Source organism: Schistocerca cancellata, chromosome 7 (genome assembly GCF_023864275.1).
Source record: "Schistocerca cancellata isolate TAMUIC-IGC-003103 chromosome 7, iqSchCanc2.1, whole genome shotgun sequence".
Lineage (NCBI taxonomy): Eukaryota > Metazoa > Arthropoda > Insecta > Orthoptera > Acrididae > Schistocerca > Schistocerca cancellata.
In genome coordinates, this window is record NC_064632.1 from 581,876,473 (window position 1) to 581,902,056 (window position 25,584).

The window sequence follows — 25,584 nt, forward strand, 5'->3', positions numbered from 1 at the left end:
TATATATGTATATATGTATATGTATATATATATATATATATATATATATATATATGAGAGTTGGAACTTAAATACAGTTTTAGTTCATTATCACTTCCTCTGCCCAGGGACTGGGTGTTTGCGTTGTCCTCATCATTTCATCATCATTTGTGATAGTGGCTAGATTGGATTGTGTAAAAAAGAAATTGGACTGTGTAAAACTTGGGACTTTGTACGGGCACTGATGACCATGCGGTTGAGCACCCCACAAACAGAACATAATTACTTTTCAGTACAGCCCCACTCCCTCCACTTACTTTATCTGTTCCATATTTTGCATTTTTCCTACATATTTGTGCATGTTTTTATTCTCCAATATGGATCCTAGCTCCTTCCATCTACACCAATACAGAAAAGTTTCTCTATGCCTAACCAGAACCTAGTCCCGCATACTGTTCCTGCATTGTTACCTTGCCCATGGAAACCACATCGAGTGGCCCATCTCTGGCTGCAGCTCCTCCTTTCACAAGGACCTCTGCCTGTTCGAATTCTGTCACTCCATAATTCTCTCTAACGTAATCCAACAGAAGTCAATATTTAGTCTGTCCTGTTCCATTCACTTATGGAGCATGGGAACAATGATTGTTTGAATGGCTCTGTGCGTGCAGTAATAATTCTAATCTTATCCTCATGACTCCTATGTGAGGGGTTGTAGTATATCCCTAGACTAATCATTTAAGGCCAATTCTTGAATTTCTTAACTGATTTTTTCGGGGTGGTTTACATCTGTCTTCAACAATCCTCCAGTTCAGTTCCTTCAGTATCTCTGTGATACTCTCCCATGGATTAAACAAACCTGTGACCATTCATGCTGCACTTCTCTGTATATGTTCAATATCCCCTGTTCGTCCTATCTGGTATGGGCCCTACACACCTCAACAATATTCTAGGATGGGTCAAATGAGTGTTTTTTTTTTTTTTTTTTTTTTTTTTTTTTTTTTTTTTTTTTTTTTTTTTTTTTTTTTTGCAAGCAATCTCTTTTTCTCAGTATTCTACCAATACTGAAGTCTACCACCTGCTTTACACACAATTGACTCTATGTGATGATTCAGTTTAATATCCCTACGAAGTGTTACACCCAGGTATTTGTATGAGTTGGCCAATTCCAACAGGGCTCATTGATATTATAGTCATAGGATACTGCATTTTTTTTATTTTTTTTTTGTGTAAAATTTTACATTTCTGAAGATTTAGAGCAAATTGCCAATCTCTACAACACATTGAAATCTTATGAAGTTCTGACTGAATATTTGTGCAGCCTCTCTGACAGTACTTCTTTACAGATAACTGCATCATCTGCAAAAAGCCTGATTTTATTGTTAATAAATCCAGCCCAAATCTCCTTGCAATACCTGTAAATTTCTCCTGCTCTGCATTTCCAAATTCCTGCATCCCATCTCACACATTAAAATACTTTCCATCCAAGAATTAGAGCAGTGAGCACACCACCACCTCAAAAACATCTACAGCTTGTTCACCATCTCCTCCCACCTTAGACAGCCACTATCCACCACTTCAACAAGAACCTCTCAACCTTCCTTGCATCCCCTCAAAGCTGGCTAATCGTGCCTTAATGACAAACTCCCCATCACCACACACAATCCAGAACCTAAAAAGACCCAAAACACTGCTGTGAACCTTTTCTCTTGTAGCAGACACCTTAGTCCCACAGAAGTAGCAATCATCTCCAGAGGTCTTACCTGTTGCCTCATTACCAAAGTCAGTCATGTTGGACTTGGTAAAAGACCTTCTCTCCTCCTCGCACTCTCTGTATGGAAATATTTTTTTCACTGACCCTACCAATCAGACTCTACACAAAACCAATATTGAACCCTGCCTGGTTCAGTTCATTCTATCCAACCATGGGCCACCCCGACTGCCCCCAACCTGCCACACCCCTCCCCCTCCTTCCCAGTTAAAATTACAGAATTTCTTAACCTCAAACCTTGCTTCACCATTATTCCTCAGTTTCTTCAACATGGAATCCAACGATACACCCCACAGAAAGAACTGCAATCCCCCAGCAAAATAAGGATTCTAACCTTACAGTCCTATCTGCTGACATTGGTTCCACCACTATGGTTGTGAACCATAGGAATTACATGGCAGAGGACCACCTACAAACCCTGCCGCAGTGACCCCATTCCAAAAATCCAACAGGCCCTCCTGTCCCTCCGCTTGTCCTCTGAGGTGAGAAGAAGAGTATCCTTTTTATAATATTTTGTTAGTCCATCATGGACTTCCCATTGTTTTTAACAAAATTAATCTGTTTATAACTATTATTATTATTATTATTATTATTATTATTATTTTGCAGAGGTTATTAATTTTTTGTTTCATTTCAGGGCTCGCATTGTTGAGACATGTAATTTATCAGAGAAATTATTACAGCTATTTTTTATAATTAGTAACTATGATGGAACTTACCATTTGTTTCTGCAGTGCTATTAAACAAGTTGTATGAGCATTGTATATAGTTTAACCTAAACAGGCAACATTTACAAATTGTTGTTGTAAAAAGAAAAGAAAAAGAAAACTTTCTAATATAAGAACTTCTCACGGACATCATGAGAAGAATCGGAGCTTCTCAAACTCCCTCAAGACCAAACGCAAACACTACATCGGCACACTCAACGTGAACACACTGATGAAGACAGGAAAGATGAAACAACTGACAGACACTCTCGAAAAATTTCAAATCAAAATATGTGCACTGCAAGAAACACGATTCACAGACGAAGACCATTTCAACACGGAGAATTTCAGAATATACAAAGGAAAACCATCGAGGCAACTGAAAAACCTAAGGCTTTTTGGCACAGGATTTGCAGTACACAGGTCCATCACGGACAGCATAATCGACTTTTCGTCACCTAACGAAAGAATAAGCACCATCACAGTGAAATCAGCCAATAAATCCTACACAATAATCAACGCACATGCACCAACTAATGACTACAACAGGAAAAACCCGGACGAAATTGATGACTTCTGGACGACAATGGAAGAAACTATCAGAAAAATTCCTGCACATAGTCAAAATAATACTGGGAGACTTCAACGCCAAACTCGGAAAAGAAAAGATATACAGACATATCACAGGAAAACATACTCCACACAAGGACACCAACAAAAACGGAAAACATCTGATAGACTTTTGCAAAAGCCACGACCTCGCCATTATGTCAACAAAATTCAAGAAACCAACACGAAAACTTACCACATGGAAATTCCCCAGCGGAAAGCAAGAACTACAAATCGACCACGTAATAGTGCAGAAAGACTCACAAAAAGAAATTTTGAACATAGACACCCGTAAAGGCTACTTCGACTCAGACCACCACCTACTACAGATCAGGATTCGTCTTTTGCCCAAGAAAAAGCTCCAGAAGAACAAAATTGTTAGACCAGATCCAGAATACGTTACTTTAAACCAGACACAAATATTACACAAAATTAAAATGGAGAAAACGACAGACTGGACACAACTTTCACGAAGAATCCGAGAGGCCATGAAACTAGCACAAGCACCACGAACACGGAAACACCGTTGGTGGAACCACACATGTGACCAAGCTATTGACCAACGAATCAGTGCATGGAAAAAATTTAGTTGCCATAAATCCCAAGAGAATTGGATGAACTTCTTGAAAACACAGAAGCAATCAAGCAAAATCATTCGCAGTGAAAAACGACAGTATGACAAACGGTGACTGACAGAGATCGAATCGGACTTCATGAAGAACAATACAAGAAACTTCTACAGAACGTTCAGAGAAAATATGACTGGATATCAACCACCCAACTTGTGCTTCAGAAGACCGGATGGAACCCTAGAAACCAATACCAAAAACAATTGTGACATTCTGGCAAAGTATTTTGAAAAACTGCTCAACACGAACCCCCCCATGGAAGAAATGATGACAGAAACGAGCATTTACAATCCAGATAGTGAACCTCCAACTCTAGAAGAAGTTAAAGAAATAATAAAGTCACTCAAGAATCGTAGAGCACCAGGAGAAGATGGCATCATCGCGGAAATCTGGAAGTTACAAGACCCAGAACTCACCAAAGACATCCACAGGATCTTGGAAGACATCTGGAAAACCGTGAAAATTCCTGACGACTGGAAAACTGCCCTGATACACCCACTACACAAAAAAGGTGACAAGACTAACCCGAACAACTACAGAGGAATATCCCTACTACCGGTCACATACAAGATCCTCTCTAAAGCTTTACTGAACAGACTAGAATGCAAAAACCGACCACTTGATTGGGGAATACCAAGCAGACTTCCGTAAAGGGCGGTCTTGTGCGGAACAAATTTGGAACCTGAAAATGATTTTACAACACAAACAGAACCTGATCATTACCTTTGTTGACTTCAAAAAGGCGTACGACTCTATCGACCGGAAAACTCTCTTCAAAATTCTAGCAGAATACAAAGTAGACAACAAAACACGAGCTATCATAGAGCAAACTTTAACCAACACGACCTCCAAAGTAAAGTTCTGTGGGGAACTATCAGAGCCCTTCGAAATTCGCACAGGTGTCCGACAAGGCGATGGCCTCTCACCTCTCCTTTTCAATCTGGTGTTAGATAAGGTCATAAAAGAATGGGAAACATCACAACAGGGGATAACCTTAGGAAACCTACAGATTAAATGCCTGGCTTTTGCAGATGATTTGGCGATTGTCACGAAAGGTATAAAGGAAACAAAAGACGCTATTGAAAAACTGCACGAAATCGCTTCCAAAACTGGACTACAGATCTCTTACGAAAAGACACAGTTTATGAGCACAAAGAAACTCTCATCTCTGAACGCAAAGTATGGCACGATTTACAAAACAGCAAACTTCAAATACCTCGGTGAAACACTACAAATGAGTGGACATAACAGAGACTCAAATGAAGAAAGAAAGACTAAACTAGACAAGGCATACAAAGTAGTGTGGAATCATTACAACAAGAAGTCTATCTCACAAAAAGCCAAATTACGCCATTACGACACGGTGGTGCTCCCCGAGGCACTATATGCAGCAGAGACCACACTAATCCGAGGGCATACACGTATCGGACAATTAGAAAAAGTAGAAAGGAAAATACTTAGGAAAATATTTGGCGCAACTAACAACAATGGAATATGGATCAAGAAACCTACAGAGGAACTGTACAAACATACGGAGACAATCACAGAAAAGATTAGAAAACGCAGACTACAATTCTATGGACAACTATACAGAATGCCATCACACAGGCTGACCAAACAGATCTTTGACTGGGTAACCACTAGAAACAACAAATGGGTGGCAGAGGTAGAAAACGACCTGAACCAGCTCAACATAACAGCAGACACAATAAACGACAGAATAAAGTTCAGAAACATCATTAAGAAAAGTAAACTACATGAGATACAATGCGACAAACGAACAGGCATAAAATGGACCGAAGAACGAAAGCAAGATCACAGCCAGAAGATGAAAGAAATATGGGCAACCAAAAAGGCAATCAAGATGAAGCCGAAGACACGAAGCCGACAAGAAGCATGGACAGAGGACCGTAAACAGAAACACAGCGAGCGAATGAGGGAAGTTTGGGCAGCAAGGAAGGCAGCAAAAGGAACTGGCCATGTAGTTTAGTCCAAATGCGCTCTTTAAGGGCAAAACACCAATAATAATAAGAACTTTCTATCAAAAATATACAGATATAAAAAGCATCATTTGAAATTATACACACACTATTTTAGCTAGATGATATCCATTTAAAAACTGTTTAGGATATTCTGTAGAATTACCTTTCACTGAATAATATCTGTAACTGAGCGATTCTAGCACAGGACAGACTAAATATTGACTAATGTCAAATTTGCCGCAGTTTCAAGAAATGCAGTAATTAGTGTGGAGAAAGTAACCATTTTGATTTGGTGTTGCACAACAATCAGATCGAAAACTGATGATGTTAGATTGTGGTGAAGCACTGATTGTGACTCAAACTACAGTTAGTGAAAAATTGTACCTGACCTTTAAACAATAGAAAATCCAGAATGGAATATAACAGTGTTTTGAAAAGGATAGTTGCTACTTGCCATATAGCAGAAATGCTTGGTCACGGATAGGCACAACAAAAAGACTGTCAGAAAGCTAGCATTCAGCCAATGAGGCCTTTTTCAAACCCCCCCCCCCCCCCCCCCCCCCACACACACACACACCTATTCCATCCTGTTTGAGCCTTCTGGAGGGAACCTTCCTGTTGGGAATGCAGGATGGCGGCATAGGTTATTTTCAATCAGAAAGATTCCCAACAATTAGCACTAAATTAATAATTAGTAAATATGAATATTTATTCAGCTTAAATGATGCTGCTTCTTGTAAAATGTCCAGCACAATTAGATGTTGTAAATTATTGCAAGACCTCTAAAATATCAAAGTCCTGTCACTGTGCCTCTGAGTGATTCCTACATAGAGGCCAGAGCTGACCTACAGTGCCTAATGTACCATGTCAGCACTGGTGCGTCTTGCAACTAAAGACTTCACCTCTGACTGGCATTGGGTTCATGTCCGATGCCGACAGGGATGTGGCTATTGGCCGGCAGGAGTCTCGCTGGCGCGGCATGAGGCATGCAATGAGGTGAGGGTGGTGAGACCTAAGTTACTGTGACGCCGTGGACGAACTCTGACTGTCAAAGGGATAGGCAATGCCACCAAGGATGCTAAGTGTTTCTGGTATTTGAGATTGGCATTGATCGCAGTGTCATAGTAAATCACTTATAGTGCTTACCGTGCTTCCAATGAAGTGTCCTTGTGGATTACTGTGGAATTGACTACCTTTCAACATTGCTCCTGCAAGTTACAAACTCAAGCTTGTTACAGGTGACATTTTATAGCGCTGTGTCATTCTGAAAACACTAAAGCGGATGTGTAGGAGAGTGTTGTTATTGGCAGGAGAAGCAAGAACCAAGAGGAAAGATTAACATTGTATGGAAGCACTCCACTCCGCAACAACACACTGATAGAAGGGAAGACACATTGCTTTGTTTCATTAATAGTTGCCTATCTGCAAAATTTCTTTTTGTTCGATGATGATGATGATGATTCTCTCTCTCTCTCTCTCTCTCTCTCTCTCTCTCTCTCTCTCTCTCTCTCTATCTATCTATCTATCTGTCCCATAATGCTCAGTCAGTCATTCCACCCCTTGACTTCCAGCTTCCTGTTGCACTACGGGCCCCAAGCCTCGGAGATGGTAGATAAACATTGCACCTTGTAGACTCAGCAGTAACTGGAGACCGTACACAACTCGGAGCACTGAAGAAAACTGTCAACTGTAGCTCAGTGCTCCAGTATTTGAGGCATTGATCAATCGCTATACACACATGTGACGCACATGAGTTGGCAACTGTGGCCCCTTGCAGACTGCAGTAAGTTCTTACTTCCAACCCTTACAACTGCTGTGCTAAGAGTGTTTTGAGTGCAGCTTATTGGCTGTAGTGTGGTACTATCTGAAGTCGTGAGTACCACACCATCCCCCTCCCTCTCCAAATTGATGCACGGTCATGGAGAAACTGTTGAACGGTGGCGGGGGAGGAGCACTGCCATAGATTAGAAAACTGGTGGCAGAACTGTGACAGATAGCTCCCCCTAGCCCACACCCTGACATTTGTCTCGCACCTGCGAGGAACATCTGCCAGGAAACTGTCAGCAGGGTGCACACCTGGGGCAGATCTTCAGGGGTGCCAGGACACGAGGCATCCCTGGTGTTTCTGGAAGGTAGTCACAACAGGGATGATGTTGGTGCATTCAGGTCCGAGGGGGCAGGGTTGTCCGGTGATGGCAGGTTCACATTTGTGTGGGTTGGCAGCAGGGAAGGTGGCACTGGTGGCAAAGGCTGCTTGAAGGCGTGCAGAGGTGGCTGCAGCCTGGAGGTGGGGCTGGCCAGAGGAGACTCCATTAAGTCGGATGGAGGCCGTGAGATGCAAAGGCCAACTGAAGCCCGGGGTGACAGCCAGCCAGAATCTGTGGAATGAAATCTCGTGACACAATCACCATAATCATCACAAGGGTGGGCTCTCAATTGATTCTGGTGCCAGCAACAGATATGATCGGAAGATGGCGCGACGTCATAATGTGCTCACCCATGAATGAGAACCACAGTGCGCGGCTCCTAGGTATGTTGCGGATTATATACGCAGAAGTATACGGTGTCAGACCGTGTGACCTTTGTGCAAAAGTGCTGAGGAGACGGCACTGTTCGGAGATGCGATAAGCTCAAAATAGTACCGTGGGGATGACCACGTAGCTCTGCTGGAGATTTGCCATTAGGAGGCAGAGATTGATAAGAAGTGAAGAATAAGAGAAGAGCATTCTCTCTGGAATGTTCTCGGCGGAGCTTCGTCATCTGCATCTTAAATGTTCTTACAAAGTGTTAGGCTTCCCCATTGCTTTAGGGTGAGAAAGTTGCAGTAGTCAAATGCTTGATGCCATTGAGGCAACAAAACTGGCAAAATTATGCAGAAACAAATTGAGTTCCATTGTCAGAAACACTCACTTTTGGTAATCCCTCTAAACAAAAAATAGCCTCCCGTGCACAGACATGGGTCACTGATGATGTAAGAGTGCATAGGGGCACAAATGGCAAATCTTCTGTGTGCTTCCACTGAAATCAGCCATCTTGTATTCCAGAATGGGCTGCAAAAGTGAATATGAATACAGTAGGATGAGTCCAACTGAAATTCTGTTGCCAAGGCACTGCAGAATTCTCAGAACGTGCTTGACATTGCACAGTGATGCATTCAATCGTTTTAAAAATAGTCCAAACAAAGTAGAATGTCAACAAACGAGCTGTTTGGTCTTGACCAGACCCCAGTGTCCCATGCGGAGCTGGTGTAAAACAGAAGCTTGACCCTCACGAGGAACTAGGACCAGAGTATGGTCATTTGGTGAGTGAACCAGAATAACACCTTGCTGTATAGACAATGCCTCACGTTGTGGATAGCAAGGGCAAATGGCAGCACCAGTGATCCCCAGTCTGTTAGTCAACCATCTGAACCATCTGTGTTGAATGAATTGAGAAAGCCATTTCAGTTGTGGATTGCGTACTTTGGCTGAAGCAATGATCTGTGCATCGATGAGGAAGGATTTCAGTTTCTCAAGTTCAGGATGATCCAGCTGACATAAAGAATCTTCTGATGAATTGATACCTGGATCTTCACTCACTGGCAGACATGAAAGTGTATCTGCATTTGCGTTCTTAATGGTGGACCTATACACAATATCATAATTGTAATTGGACAGTATCAATGCCCAAAATTGAAGTTTCTGAGCTGTTTGATCCAGTATATCCTTGGACAGATGAAACAAAGAAGTGAATGGCTTGTAGTCAGTGATTAAAGTAAACCATCTTCCATAGAGGTACCAGTGAAATTTACACACACCAAAGATGATGGCCAGAGCCGCCGCCTCTATCTAGCTGTCCTTATGTTGGGTCTCAGTAAGCAACTGGCATGTGAATCCAATGGGTCATTCCAAGGGGCCGACCTTGTGTGACAGCACTGCCACTAAGCCAACATCAGATGTGTCCATTGCTATGATAAGTGTCTTCACTGGATCAAAAGGCATGAGGCAGGGGTCACTGAGAAGTTCATCCTTAGGTTTTTGAAAAGTATATCGAAATTCCCTTGTCCATTGAAAAAGCACATACTTCTGCTGAAGGCAGTGAAACAGAGCAGTGATTTAAGCCGCATTTTGGATGAATTTAATGTAATAAGATAACTTCCCCAAAACAGACTGTAGTTATGACACAATCTTTAGCGGTGATAGGCGGCAAATAGTGTCCAAATGGTTTTAAGCTGAGTGAATGCCTAATTGATCAGTCATATGGCCCGAATATTCCAACTTGTTAACAAAAAATACACACTTGTCATGATTACATTTAAGACTAGCTAAAGCTAATACAGTAACAACATTTATGAGGTTAAAAAACTAAAAACCCTCCTCGATTGTGAAAAAAGCACCTAGTGTTAAGTGTTAACCCAGGTTTGGGCGTAGATAACTAAACCTTCTTCAGAACAACAATAAAATCCACAAGTGCTTAAGAAGACCTTTGTGAATGATTAAAAGAACACCAGGCACTTGTGGATTTTATTGTTCTGAAGAAGGTGTAGTTATCTACACCGAAACCTGGGTTAACACTTAACACTAGGTGCTTTTTTTGCAATCGAGGCAGATTTTTAGTTTTTTAAAATATTAACCAACGATTGCTGATGTGCTGTGATGTTGAAGGTCTTAAATATTTATGAGGTTGTTCAAATGATTCTCAGGCAATGTTACTATCTGATGTTATCATCCAGATAGGTGGCATGACATGGAACATTATGCAATAGTTGTTCTAAGTCCTTTGGAAATAATCAGGAGCGGAAGAGCTGCCAAATGGTAAACATTGAAAACAGAACAGGCCAATGTGAGTGTTGATCACCACAAACTGTAGGGTTTCTTCATCCAATGGTATCTGGAGGCAGACATCCTTTTGATCAGTTTACGATAAATATGTGCCAGATTGAAGTTTATTAACGATATGTTCAGGGTGAGGCAGGGGAAGAATGTCACCTGTGGTCTGGGCGATTACTGTAGGTTTGAAATCCACACAAACTCTAATGTCTCCATTAGGTTTAGTTATTACGAGATGTGACACCGACTTGACTTGCATAATAGTCTGCAAAATGCCATTGCTTTGCAAGCGACATAGCTCTGTTGCAAATTTGAAGTGAAGTGAACGAGGGACTGGGTGAACCCTACAAAACTTTGGATGGGCGTCTGGGTGAAGAATAATATGTGCAGCATAATCTTTGCTGCACCCTAGAGAACCATCAAATAAAATTTGAAATTCATCACACAATGCATTAAAATCAGTAAAAGATGTAAGAGAAGCCAGGTGCAGAACATTGATATATATTGTCAATCCAAAGAGATCAAAAGCATCCAAACCAAAAATGTTCTGACTCAGAGCTGCTGGAAGGACAGTAAATGGCACCAATTTTGTGGTGTTCTTATAAAAATAGCATTTAAGACACATGTTCCTAAAATGTCAAGTTTAGCACAATCATAAGGTGTCGCATGTGTATTTGATGGAAGCAATGGCTGGCTGCCAGTGTAAGTATTTTGATTCAGTAAGTTAAGAGGTGCACCTGTATCCAGTTGAAATTGCACATCATGCTGAACAATCTTCAGCGAAATGAACAATTTGACATCCAGTTACTTTTGGTTGGCTCTGGACAGGGTTTGCTTTATTAGCAGTAGCAGATGCTGGAGTTGACTTAAGACATCTGTGTGGACTTGACATTTTGATGGGTTAATAACATTTATATCCACATGTTGTTCTTGCTGTCTGTGCTGAAGGCTTTTGTGAACATAACTTGTGAGAACAGACTTGCTGTACATGACCAGGTTTTGTTACAGGAAGAACATACAGCATCTTTATGAAGACAAAATTCATGTCGTGGCAGACAAAGCATTGTGGGCATGATTTTTAATTTATTTCTGGCAGATGCACTTGGTGATTGTTTGTGTATGTTCAAGCACGTCTCTCTTGTTTAAGAGAATGCCGTGCCCATACTGGGCTGCAAGAGCAGGGCTTGCTGCATGCTGGCAGCTGTTTGCTGCAGCACTTTGTCAACAGCAGCAGTTATGGGAAATGGCTGCACATAATTAGAGAATCTGCACATCATCTGACAGGTTGAATTCCTGTGCTGCACTATTTTAGAATGGATCCTTTCATTGGGAACATTCTGAGTAATTGCGTGAGAGGGCATTTCATCAGCAAATGAATTTCCACGTGAACAGAGAAATTTGCAATTTCTAGTGAGAAAACATAGCTTGGTAAGCCATTCCTTTTAGGTTTGCTGTGGTTGTTTGGTACCTCAAAACAATTTGAATCGAGCCACAGGAACATGAGTTTTGCTGGCATAGTAACCTATCAGAGATGTGCTCATAAATGTGTTTGTCTGGATCAGACTTGGCAAAATGTTTGACAAGGAGACTGTAGGTCTCCTTGCCAACCCAGCTGAGAAAATAAATGATAGACGATCCTCATCTTTGATGTAGGCTGCAAAGTGCTGCTGTAGTTGCTGAAGGTAGTTTTTCCAGTCTTCTACCTTCTCATCATAACTACGAAAAGGTGGTGCGGAGATTTTATTGCTTTGTCCCTCGTGACTAAGCAGCAGTGTTTGAAGAGCAGCCACGAGCTGTGTCATCTGTTGTGACCGAGACAAAAATAATTCACGTCGCTGCAGAGAAAATGGTGTGTCAAACGGAAATTTTTGACCAAACCATTTCTTTGGGAGTGCAGGAGGACAGTGCAGGTTATCTTCAATCTAAAAAATTCCCAGCAATTAGTAATAAAATGATCTTTATTAAATATGAAGAAATAATAAACTTAAATGATGATGCTTCTTGTGAAATGTCCAGTGCAATTAGATGTTTGAAACTATTACAAGTCCTCTAAAGTATTGAAGTACTGTCACTGTGCCTCTGTGTGATGCCTATGTAGAGTCCAGAGTTGGCATACGACGCACCGAGTCATTCTGCCTTTTGACATCCAGCTTCCTGTTGTGCTACGGAGCCCAAGTCTCGGAGACAGTGGATGAGCACTGCAGCTCATAGGCTCGGTGGTGACTGGGGACTGTACACATCTCGATGCACTGAAGAGAACTGGCCGCTATAGCTCAGTGCTCCGATATTTAATGAGCCATTGACCGATCGCTACATGCATGTGGATTGGCAGCTGCAGCCCTCGTGGACCTCAGTATAGTTCATAATGCCAACCCATACAGCTGCTGTGCTAAGAGTGTTTCGAGCACAGCTTATCAACTGTGGTTTTCTACTCTCCGAAGTCACGAGTACTGTCTTCACACTTTCTAGCCACCAAAGATACCAAACTGTAACCTGGCAAAGCCACTCAATCCTCATGGAAAGTTGCTTATCAGCAGTGTCATATTCTGCCCTCAGTATCTCATAGGATACATCAAACCACTTTAAATAAATTTGATTATCTTCTTTATTTACTGTCCTCCTCGTCAGAACAGTGACGAATCTTATGTAAATAAATCCACAAATCTACACAATAATGTGGTCATTGCGGTATAATTGCAGTGCACTTCAGCAGATAAAGGTTGACATAATAATGTAACTACAATATTCATGGTGCACACAATTTATTGATACATCCAGTTTCCACAAATGTAATGCAAGTCCACTGTCTTTGATAATGTTGAAACAGTTACACAACTGGTACAAATGTTGCCTACCGAAGAAAGTGCATGTAACTGCAAAGTTGTTAATTGTAGACATTTGAATGGCAGGTTTTAATGAAGATTTTGTGTGTACTGATTTTTGATGATATTGACTTGAAGATATTAATTGTGAGAGTGCTAGCCCCTGACTCTCCATCACATAGATGTTGCCAGAGTTAATTCTAGTGGCAGACTCAACATGTTCACACTCAAGTACTGACTGAGATTTTATATGGGGTTTGACTGTGTAAAGACTAGCATAAGAACAAATTGTTATTTCTGAAGCTTCATTATCATTTGAAAAACAACTAGGTTAAATTTTGCTACTTAGGCTGGATTAAAAGCATTAACATTGACTTGTTTTATGAAATATATTGGAGGTTAGTAAACCAGAAAAGTTCATGAAACTATTTTATGCATCTGCATTGGGGATACTCCAACTTAAAGTATGGCAGTCATATTTAAATTTGTAATGTTTTATATTAGTTTTATCAATTTTTTAATTTGTGGCTAAACTGCTGAGTGAAGGATGTTGTTTGGTCCAGCAACATTCAGTCTACAAAAAGTATAAAGTTTATCCTGGGAATCTAACAAATAGTGTGTGGCATGGAAGACAACACTGGTATAGCTTTCTCTGAACTTTAATTACAAATATCTTTAAAGTTAATTGATTCCCATCAAATCAAAATATTCTCAGAGAGAGTTATATGAATGAATGCTTCTGAATGAATTGTATCAATAGTTCATAGATTGTGCCAATTACCACAAAATGTTTTCCCATTTGACTTCATTATTGTAACTTCAGTTATTTAGAACTTTCAGTCAAAAATAATTTGTAAAGCTAAAGATAACAGATCATCTGTTATAAGAAGAACAATAAAATTATATGAATTATGGTGTAAATAGTACTTTGATAAACCTGTGTATCTGCTGCTTATACATGATGTGTATAATTATTTTTGATGAGTTAAAAGATAAAAATAGTAATTTAGGAAGCATAGAAACTCAACAGATGGGGAAATTCCTCCTTATTATGTCACAATCTCCCTACATAGAATGGCCTCCTTGCTCGTGGCCCTGCCACTGTCAAATTCTACCTCTCCCGTGTCCTCCAAATCCACCACCTCAATCCTCGTGAGTAATATGTACAAACAAATACATTGGCACATCCGTGGGAATCAATATGGCGCACACACATCTGTGCCAACCTGTTTGAGCAATCTGAAGGGAACCTTCCTAGTAATCCAAGATCAAAAATCTCTTAATTGAATCAGATTCATTGATATCTTTATAATCTGTGCAGTGGGCAAAGCCAGTCTCTCTCCCATCTGCTTCACCTGGTCTTCCTCAGCCCAGCTTATCACTTCCTGGATGTTGACATGTACATCTCCTATATCATTATAAAAACCTCTGGTCTTATCACACCCACTAATCATCAACAGAACTTCCATTTTGATAGCGGTCACTGCTTCCACACTAAAGTGATTTCCATGTAGTCTGCCTACCTTGGATGACTCATCTGCAGTGATGGTCATTCCCTTGCCCAATATTCTGTCTTGCTAAGTGCTTTACAGAGCTGTTACCCTCCAAACCTAATCCGCAAATAAATCTTCTGTGCCATATCCAAACACACACCTAATCCTTTGATCATTCCCAGTACCTACATTCACTCTGGACTGGAACAACTTAACTGTATCAGTCAGAGCTTCAACCTCTTATCAACCCTTTCCCACCCTTTCTATGAAATGCTCTAGTACTCTAATCTGTCGTTATGCCATTATGCCACATATGCTTCAAACACTTCGCCACATGGATCATACATGTGTGTGTGTGTGTGTGTGTGTGGGGGGGGGGGGGGGGGGGGGGGAGAACCAATGAGTAAGACTACCATACACATCTTATTTCTGTCCCATCAGACATATCCTATTTTATCCTCTTCTGCCTTGCATTTGTTCTATACTGAACTATATGAGGCACAACTAATAGTGAAAGCAAGTCATGTCATCTCTGCTGTAACTTCCACACAGTATTTTATGGTGGCATGACCAACAACCAGCTGTCCACCTGAATAAATACTGTGGCAGAGACCAAGTGCAAAATTGTTCACCCGGTTTTGTGCACGTGTGCACACAGTATGTAATTCAAACATTGGGTATTGACTGGGACTTAAGAGACTGAAATTGTAGCTAAGCTTTTGGTCAATGTCCTTATATATGGTTAACAGAAAAAATATGCACATACTCGCCCTTCATTACATTTTCTCAACTGGCCACATCATCGTAGCACAGGTCGGGCTACTGTGTAGGGACAATTTTCATCTTGTTTGTTTGCCTGTCAATACCCAATGTCTCAACTATATGGTGAGTAGCTACCTTTACTCCTTCCATTATTTGTATTCAACGCAAGACTTTCCATTTCAGCACTCTTCAAACTGCAAATCTGTCTTACAGCTACTTCTGTTGTAATTGATTTCTTTTGAAGGGTATTGTAGTTGCTCCATCATATTTTCTTGTTAAATTTTGCTCAAAAATTTTGTACTTTCCATGAAATGAAAATTATGTGCTCACTTCAGGTAAAAGTAGTCGATGAAACTGGAAAGATGGTACCACTTGGTACCACTGGCGAACTCTGGGTGCGTGGCTACTGCAATATGTTAGGTTACTGGGGTGACAAAAAACACACAGAAGAAACAATCAGAGAAGATCGATGGCTCAGAACAGGGTATGTACAAATCACATGCTATATTACACCACTGTTTAGATTTATTTCAAATATGTTAATGAAAGTATACCAATAGCAGAGTCGCTGCTCTTCTTTATATTGCAAAAACATCCAGCAAATTCTCTTGGGTAATAAAGCTGGATATTGTTCTGGACATGTAGCTAAAAGTGTTTTATCACTTATTTCCTTGACTTGAAATCTTTGTCAGCTCTGCATTCCATGTTAATAGGTGATGAACATAAACTGAGAAATAGAAGTTTTATACTAAGGTTACCTAGTAATAAAATGTTACTTACAGCTGTTAAGATGAATTATATTTTTTTCTTAGTAGTTTCAATCAATAATGCTCATTCTCACACAGAACCTGTCACTGAAACTGATAGTAAAATAATGTAATTCATCTTGGCAGAACCTGGTGAATATTATCACCTAAGAGTCCTTAGCCAATTGCGCAGAGCATTGTGGCAGAAATACGTGCATGATATTTTGTCAACAAAATGAGTTACCAGGCTTACTGGTGCACTAATATCTGGAGGCAGCAGCACCTCTCTTTTAATCCATATGTGCTTGATCCACTCCTTCTGCAGCCTACAGAGGTTAACCAATCATTATATGCTAGATTCTCACCATGGTACTACCACACCTGATGTGCTATCACTCAAAAATTTTGAAGTGCTTAACACAGTGCATTTTGTTTGACTTCGTGTTTGGATTGTCAGATGCCATTCTCAGCATCCACTGTCCTTTAATGGAATGGAAGGTACCATCCCAGACAAGAAATATCTGATCAGACTTCCCACAATCCAAATTTCAATTGAATTATATATGACCCAAGGATTAGACGTCATTGAGAGTACCTTCATTTATAATAAATTAAATTATGCAGAAATGTGTTCGTTAGGATTTAAGATTATGCAACAAAAATAGAAAAGAAACAGCTTAAAATAATGATATTAATAAAACAAAACATACACCTATGTTGGTTAGACACCACATTTGAGCATGTAAGATTCCAGGTGGCGAAATAACAACAAAAAATATAAATGTTTAATATTGCTTTAAATTTTTGCATAGTTAAAGAGATGAATCAGAAACACAAACAATAATTAAGAGAACGTCTGCTGTACATATTATGCAAGAGACATACTGAAGTTATACTAGCTACATAGAAAAAATATTAACTTTTAATCTGGTAAAGGAAGGAGTTGGTCCCAGTGAACTACTTGCAAGCTACAAACAAAATTACAGACTGGCATAATGTGTGTGAATTATCACTTTATCTGGGTTCAAGACGTTGAGAAAGTTTTTGTCTAGGTTTGCCCAAATCCTTTTCAAACAAAACGAGAATTAGTATTAACTCAACCTTTGTTAGTATACTGAAGAATATATTGCTATAGCTTCCCTTACAATTTGTAAAGGCAGTGAGAGATTCAGGTCTCCTGAACCTAGCAATACCAGATATTCACTACTTTCCATGACATCATCATGTTGTTGTATGTGATGTCATGCAGATGCAAACAGGAAGGGAACTGTACACTAGCAATAATGTCTATTGTACCTATTAGTTTAAAGAAGTGGCTCAATATAACTGTCGGGAATTTGAAGAATTACATACTTGCCACCAGCAGCACAGTTTATTCTTTAATGGTGCTAGTTTTGGTTGTAGTGACCATCTTCACATGAACAAAAGCTGCACTGTAGATGAATATGCAGTTCAGCCTTGTATAGAATAAACTGAAAACTTCAGTCATGAAGCATGTACGGAGCCATATATAACAGGTCATGATTAAGATACCAGTATAAAATTGGCTTTTCCTTGACTAAACTGAGTGATCATTTAGATAGTGTCACTAGGACTGGTATCTGTTGACATGAGTACATGAAAGTAGTTGTTCTTTGAGGTACTCATGTCGGCAGTGGCCAGTCCTAGTGACACTACCTTAATGATCACTCAGTTTAATAACAATGGAAATGAAATTGTACTGTTTGCTTCTTTGTTACTTTTGTTCTGGTATCATGATCATAACCTATTATGTTGTTCTGTAAACGTTTTTTGATTCAGTTGGTTTTCAGATTATCCTAAGGAAAGTTTTTTGTTTGTAAGTTTTTGGAATGTAGGTCATTGTGACAAACTGATCTTTAGCCTGTAGCATAGCTCAAAGTAAGTCAGACTGAAAGGTGACAACTTGGTTGATAGTTAGCAAAGCCAACAAAACTATCAGATCTTAATGTGGAGAAATATTGATCTGTAGTGTAGCTTGAGTTCTATGGTTTAGTAGTGATTTAGTTAAATGGTACCAAAGATTTCAGTTAATACAGAATTAAGGAGGAAATATGCAAGGTGGAGTCCACACCAGCTAAACTATTCTTGGCATTCATAGAGGAAGTTTTCAGATCCTATAGCAGGAAGTACGAAGAAGGAATAAGAGATGCCAGAACATAACTGAATGAAATTTGTTCACTGATGACATATTGTTTCCCTCTAGTGTGATTAAGCATCAACAATGAATAGAAGAAACTAATACCACAGTATTTGTAACAGACCTGGAAATTTATTAAAGTAAGACTGGAAATAATGCAACATATTACACAGAAAATAGTACAAATTAACAGTAAAATCATAGAACTGGCTAAGTTCATGTATTTAAGGCAGTGGACGACCTTTGAAAGGATATCTGTAGACATAAACAGAAGAGTAGAAAATGACTTTAAGTGCTTTTGGTAAACTAAATGTAGTTTTCAAAATTTAGCTTCCAGTGTGTGTGAAAAGGAGGGCGGCATATATTGCCTGGTTTCACTATATATTGCAAGGTGTGGACTCTTAATGGATTTGTGATTTGTGATTTTCAGCACAATTACTTTGATATCACAGAACATAGTCATTTTAACTGGCAATGAAAAGCATTTAACATGATAGAAAAAGAAACTGCTGTGTTGACTAGCACCTGGAATGGTTGCCTGTTGATGATGAATCAATGCCATCTTGGTAACTGTCACCCATGGAGGATTTACATGTGTGACAGCCTCAACAGCATAGATGGCCACCTCACTTGGTTTTCCTGAATTCAGCAGTTAGGCAAGTGGCTGGACCCTCTGTGATGGGAAATGGCTACAGCATGTTGAGGAGTGATCTCATCCAGGGTACAGAAACTAGCTTTGACCCACAAGTTGACTGTAATCATGTGAAGTTGAACAGCATTAATAGGACTGTTGTGAAATTGACATCTTGTTGTGTAATAGTCATCAAACACTCATCCTCTTTCTCTGCAGCCTCCAAATGTCTGTCCTTCTGGAGTGCTTCATACTTGCTGTAGAAGTTGGTTGTACCTGCATCAGCCAGATATTGGATTGTCATTTGATGGCTGCGCCACAGGTCCAAATTGGTAATAGCCATTCTTCGTGGGGCATTCATCTGCTGGTGGAGAGTGGTGCCAAAGATACATACATCTCTTCAATGTTCTCTACTACCTCCTGACGTATGGGGTCAACGTTAATGGGCTCTATATCTTGTGTATTCAGTGCAACAGGTTTGGCTGCCATAAAATGCTGCGAGTCTTCTTTTACAACCTGGTGTAGGAGAGAAGCAAAATCATAGTGATCTTCCACAACTGTCACAGGAACCTCTTTCATCTGACTCTTCTCTTGTACCTTTCTATGATGTGCTGTCACAGCTTCATGAATTTTTGTGTTACTGTGTTGTTGTTTAGTAACTTGGTACATGTCTTCTGCGACACCTTTCATGAAATAAGAGATTTTGTCAGATTCTGTCATATTAGAATGCACAATATTGCAAAGGGCCAAAACATTTTGTATATAAGACTGCCACTCCTCCGTGACAATGAGCCCTGCTTGTAGATAATTCTTCTGCTAAGTGGACTTGCTGTTGATTGTCACCAAATGTTTTCTTCACTTCAGCTTGAAATTTGTCCCAGCTTTTGAGTTTGTCTTCATTGTTCTCAGCACATTCTTGGGTTGTGCTGTCCAAGTAAAAGCATACATTTTCCAAACACAGCATGTCATCCCACTTGTCGTATTTGCTGATTTGGTCAAGTCCTTTAATGTTACACTGGGTTGTGGTCAGTATCCCCAGAAAACAGTGACAGAGCCTGATGTACTCCTGTTTTGGAGTCTATTGTCTTCCAACTATATGGACCTTGGGAATGATATATTGCTTTTATTCTGATTCCTGCCCATGTAGGTGATGGCTTTTGTATTGCTTAATTGGAGCCACATTTATGTAGATGTTTTGAAGTACGTGCCATCTTCAGCAAACTGTCATGTTGAAACCACAATAAAGTCCAAATCTGAAGGCAGTATTGTCAGTGAGGTAAAACACTTAAAATTGAAGACAAATTCATTACTGACATCAGTGTGCAGCTGATACGCAAATGTGCCCCCCCCCCCCCCACACACACACACACACAAATAACAGATTTTAATAAGATGCTTCCATTTCTTACAGGGATGCTTTCATCCTTGAAGAAAATGGTTATGGTAAAATTGTTGGGAGGATAAAAGATATGATTATTCGCGGAGGAGAAAATATATTCCCAAAGGAAATAGAAATACTATTGGAGACTCATCCAAGTGTTTCAGAAGCTCAGGTAGGAAGACTTCTTCATTTATTCACATATTCAGCTTTATTCCCATGCTTGCTTGAATTACATTTGTGATTTCTCATGTTAATCAGATTTGGTATTTTTATCCTAAACATTTTCAGTGCATAGCCAGGGTTTTTTTTCCCCCAGTCACAAATACAACCCTCACTCACATTGTATATTTCTGCTGTACAGTTTCCAATGTTCTTTGCTTCTTCAATAATTTTAAGTTTTTCTTAAGCTGCCTATGAGTGATGATGAGAACTTCTGGCCTTCAGAAGTTAACATATGGTTAACACTTCACTTCTAACGTGCTCACATTAAGACTGAGGCCTCAACATCTCTATAGTATAACGAGATCTATTGTTGGAGATGGAGCAGTACCAACCTTATTATAATTAACCCATACAACCCAGTTTCCATCCTTAAATTTGGGGAAAATATGTGCAGATTATTCATGTATATATTGTAATAGTACTATATTAATAGCATTATGTATTAAAAATTAACTGGATGACTGCCTGCATACTCAACAAATAGAGAATTAGACAAATGGCATTATTATCTTGAGTGTAACAATATTTTACTGTGGCAAGCTGAAGTATTTCCTGTGTTTTGTATCTGCACTTGTTATTTTATTTAGGTGTTTGGGATAGCTGATGACAGACTTGGTGAACAAGTGTGTGTCGCCATAAGTACCAAAAAGGGCCACAAACTGACCGAACAAGATGTGAAAGACTTCTGCAGAGGAAAGGTAGGGTGCAAACCTAGTCCTTGTTAATCTTCTCAACATTAAATATGTTGTGTGGCCTTGGTTGCCTGAGACTGCAGTCACACATGTATGTCTCATTCATTTTTTAATCTATTTTTGATGATTGCCTTACTGGCTGAAAGCTTTATTTGTGACAGTCTTTTTATCGTGCGTATCTGCGACTTAGCATCACCGCTATATGGTGAGTAGCAGCTTTCCTTTTCATATTATAGTTACATTCCACCCTGGTTTTTTTCCATTGTTTGATCAAGTAATGAGAGTATTCTGCTCAATATTGCTGGAGTTTCAAAATTGTGTTGGAATTATTCTCTGATGAGTAGAGAAAACAATTAGTCAGTGCATTAGAGCTGCTATCAAAGATTGTCACTACAGTTACATGAAATAATAGTAACTAATAGTTCATTTTGTTCTAAATAGAATAGCCAGTTCTTGAACAATCTTGTTTTATTATTTATATCATAAAAACATGTATAAATCAGTTTAAAATTACTAAGATTCAAAACTAAGAGTTCCTTTATTTATAAAAAAAAAAAAGTTTCAAGGACTTGGAAATACTTAATACAACATTCACTAAGTGTCTCAGCTCATGGACTCTGCTAAATACCAGGTTGAGAGGAAAATCAGCAATCCAGGACCAACAATACAAATGATTTGAAAGCTGAGAACTTGGAGGGAGGTGATTCATCAAGAAAAGCAAAATTAATGAAACATCCAGGAAAGATGTATGTCAGGCATATCACACTTGCTGTAGGAAAAGATCTGCAAAAGAGAGAATTTTTAGAAAGAATGGAAATATTTGAGGATTTGAAGTATTAGGTTGAGACCAGTCAATAATTGAATTTTTGTAATCACCACATTAATATAGAAATATGAACTATCACGTTAGAACAGCTAGCAGGATACTGGATTATGAAAGAAGGGGCTAGATTACTTGTTATTGGAAGACCATGTAGAGCAAGATACGTAACAGTAGTGTTGTCACAAGTGTATAAACCATATAGGAAGAGTGCTGAGTAGAGAAGTACGCTCTCTCTCTCTCTCTCTCTCTCTCTCTCTCTCTCTCTCTCTCTCTCTCTCTGGGGGAGAGGGGGGAGGAGATGTCTGTAGCTAGTGAAATCAGTATGATTATGTTTGAGTATTCTGAAAAGGAAAGTTGCTACCCACCATATAGCGGAGATCCCGACTCCAGTCCAGACACAAACAACACCTTTCCCATCAAAAGCAGGACCACCTGTGAAACCAGTCATGTAATCTACAAGCTATGCTGCAACCACTGTGCTGCATTCTATGTGGGCCAGCCCTGTGGACAGCGTACTAGTGGAGGCAGGTGTACCTCCACTGCGGTTCCGGCGCCAACGTTTGCTGGCCGCTTGTGCTGCCCATGTTCTAAGCTTGCCCGGGCATCCAAATTATCGTGTCCTGTTCCCGCAGTCAGTCGTCCATCTGCCAGACCGTAGGCCCCGGTCGGGTTGTCCGATCGCCGTACGCGTCAAGGAGCTTCTCTGCGGGCTTGGGTTTTTCCCTGTTCCACCTCCTTTCCGGGCGCCTCTGCGTACACCCCCGTGGTGTGTTCCTCGCCCTTGCCTTCGGCTCGACTTGGCACAGGGCTCGAAGGACTCGGTCCCTCCAGAGGCCTTCCGCCGCCGCTTTTATTCCATCCTGGCCACGTATCAGGGCTCTGGAATTGTTTACATTGACGGTTCGATGGTTGCTGGTCGTGTCGGGTATGCGCTAACTCTAGGGGACCATTCCGAACAACGGTCCTTGGCAGCTGGCTGCAGCGTTTACACTGCTGAGCTAGTCGCCATCTTTCGAGCCCTAGAGTATATCCGCTCCTGCTCAGGTGAGTCCTTCGTTATCTGTAGCGATTCCCTGAGCGGTTTACGAGCTCTCGACCAGTGTTTTCCTCGTTCTCGTCTGGTGATGGCTATCCATGAGTCCCTGCATACTCTTGCGCGTTGCGGCCGCTCTGTGGTCTTTGTGTGGGCCCCCGGTCATGTCGGTATCCCAGGCAATGAACATGTTGACCGCCTGGCGAAAGAGGCCACGAGTAAACCATCTCTGGATGTTGGCCTCCCAGAGGCTGATTTGCGGGCAGTCCTCCGCCGAAAAGTTTTTGCGCTTTGGGACGCTGAATGGCGCGATCGGATTACACCCAATAAACTCCGTGCCATTAAGGAGACGACGACTGTGTGGCGGTCCTCCATGCGAGCCAACCGCAGGGACTCAGTCGTCCTTTGTCGGCTCCGCATTGGCCACTCCCGGCTAACACACAGTTATTTACTGCGCCGGGAGGACCCTCCTGTATGTCGCTGCGGCGCGGCTTTGACGGTGGCCCACATTCTGTTGGCCTGCCCCCTTTTAGCTGTGGTCAGGCAGACATTTACGCTGCCTGATACGCTCCCTGCCGTTTTATCTGATGACCCTGTTATGGCTGCCTTAGTTTTACGTTTTATTAGGGCAGGGAGTTTTTATTCTTTCATCTGAGTGTTTCTGCTTTATTTTATTTTTTGTGTTGATTCTGGCCTTTGGCCTATGATTTTAAACTGATCTTTTAATGTGTTTCTAAGTGGTTGGCTTTTCCTTTTTTATTTCTATGGTCGGCCAACCACTGTCACACTCTGTGTGGTTTTAGTTTGTTTTGTCTTGTCCCTGTCTCCGTTTCTCTTGTTCTGTATCGTCTGTGATCTATTCTGTTCCTCGTTTTTATTCTCTGTGGGTGTTCTTTGTATTTGGAAAAAGGGACCGATGACCGTAGCAGTCTGGTCCTTTTCATCCCCCAAACCAACCAACCATTCTATGTGGGCATGAAAACCAACAAGCTGTATGTCCCAATGTATGTCCACTGACAAACTGGGGCTAAGAAACAAGTGGACCACCCTATTGCTGAGCACACTACCAAACACATCATTCATTTCAATGACTGCTTCACAGCCTGCGCCATATGGATCCTTCCCACAAACACCAGATTTCCACAATTTGTGCAGATGTGAACTTTCCCTGCAATGTATCCTACATTCCCGTAACCCTCCTGGCCTCAACCTTCGTTAGTCATTGTCCTCTCCCATGCAGCTCCTTCTCTATTCCCATTCCAGCACTACACAGCCCTTATTCCTTCATCACACAGTAATTTCACTTCCCCCTCCTAACCTCCTGATTGCACATAGCTATCCTACCCTCTTTACACGTTGACCCTCCATGCTCCACAACAGCGCTCCACCACGCCTACCCTACTATCCTTCCCTCTCCCAGCCTCCTCCTTACCCCCACTCAGTTGCCACTCCCATCATGCACCAGTGCTGCTGCTCGCAGTGTGGGCTCAGTCACCTGAGACTGCAGTCAGGTGTGTGTGAGGTGTGCGTGTGTGTGCGCTGTCTAATTCTGACGAAGGCCTTACTGGTCAAAAGCTATTATTTGTGACAGTCTTTTTATTGTGCCTATCTGCAACTCAGCATCTCCACTATATGGTGAGTAGCAACTTTCCTTTTCACAGTATTGTTGCATTCCATCGTGGATTTTCCATTGTATGATTGTGTTTCTGAATGTATGAGGGTAAAAGGCTTACACAGCTATTTTGTATATAGTTGTAGCAATAAGAGTAGTTGTAGAAGTAGCGGAAGAAGAAGAAAAAGAAGAAGAAGAAGAAGATGTGGATTGATTTGACACATGCAGTAAAATGTTATAAGAAAAATTAGATAATATAGATGTACTAAATTAAGGGCTGCACAAAATTAAGTACCTTTAAAAAAGTGGATATCATCATTTGATATGGATCTATGTTAAATGTATGTTCATTTCCAGTATTTCTCCAAAATCTCTGTATGTTAAACAATATTACGCTATAATATATCGTGTTATGTGGAGCCTTGTAGTATAGTTCAGAATAACTATTGTTGAACATTTGTGCCACATGGAGTTAAACACAAAAAATGAACAGTGAAATTCACTCCCAATAGAAGTATAAACCATATCCATATAATTATTAGATTTAATTTCCACAATTGTCCATCTCAAGAAGTTAATGCTAATCACAGCCTGCAGTAGCTGCTATTAATTTACAACTTGACAAAATCCACATCCTTGAAGGCACTCCTTCATGATGAGATTTACAGAACTTTTTGTATGTATAAATAAATGAATGAATGAAAGTCCATTTTGTCTATTTTAAACA

The 25,584-nt window shown here is 40.5% G+C and overlaps 1 protein-coding gene across 3 annotated transcripts in view; it reads left to right on the plus strand.

Moving 5' to 3' along the window:
- LOC126092949 (medium-chain acyl-CoA ligase ACSF2, mitochondrial-like) overlaps positions 1–25,584 on the plus strand; it is a 268,024-nt gene that overhangs the window by 241,348 nt on the left and 1,092 nt on the right. For all 3 annotated transcript variants that reach the window (XM_049908679.1, XM_049908680.1, XM_049908681.1), the window contains exons 10-12: positions 15,895–16,043; positions 20,506–20,647; positions 21,285–21,395. In XM_049908679.1, the coding sequence (XP_049764636.1) occupies positions 15,895–16,043; positions 20,506–20,647; positions 21,285–21,395 (402 nt within the window). The remainder of the gene's footprint in view (positions 1–15,894; positions 16,044–20,505; positions 20,648–21,284; positions 21,396–25,584) is intronic.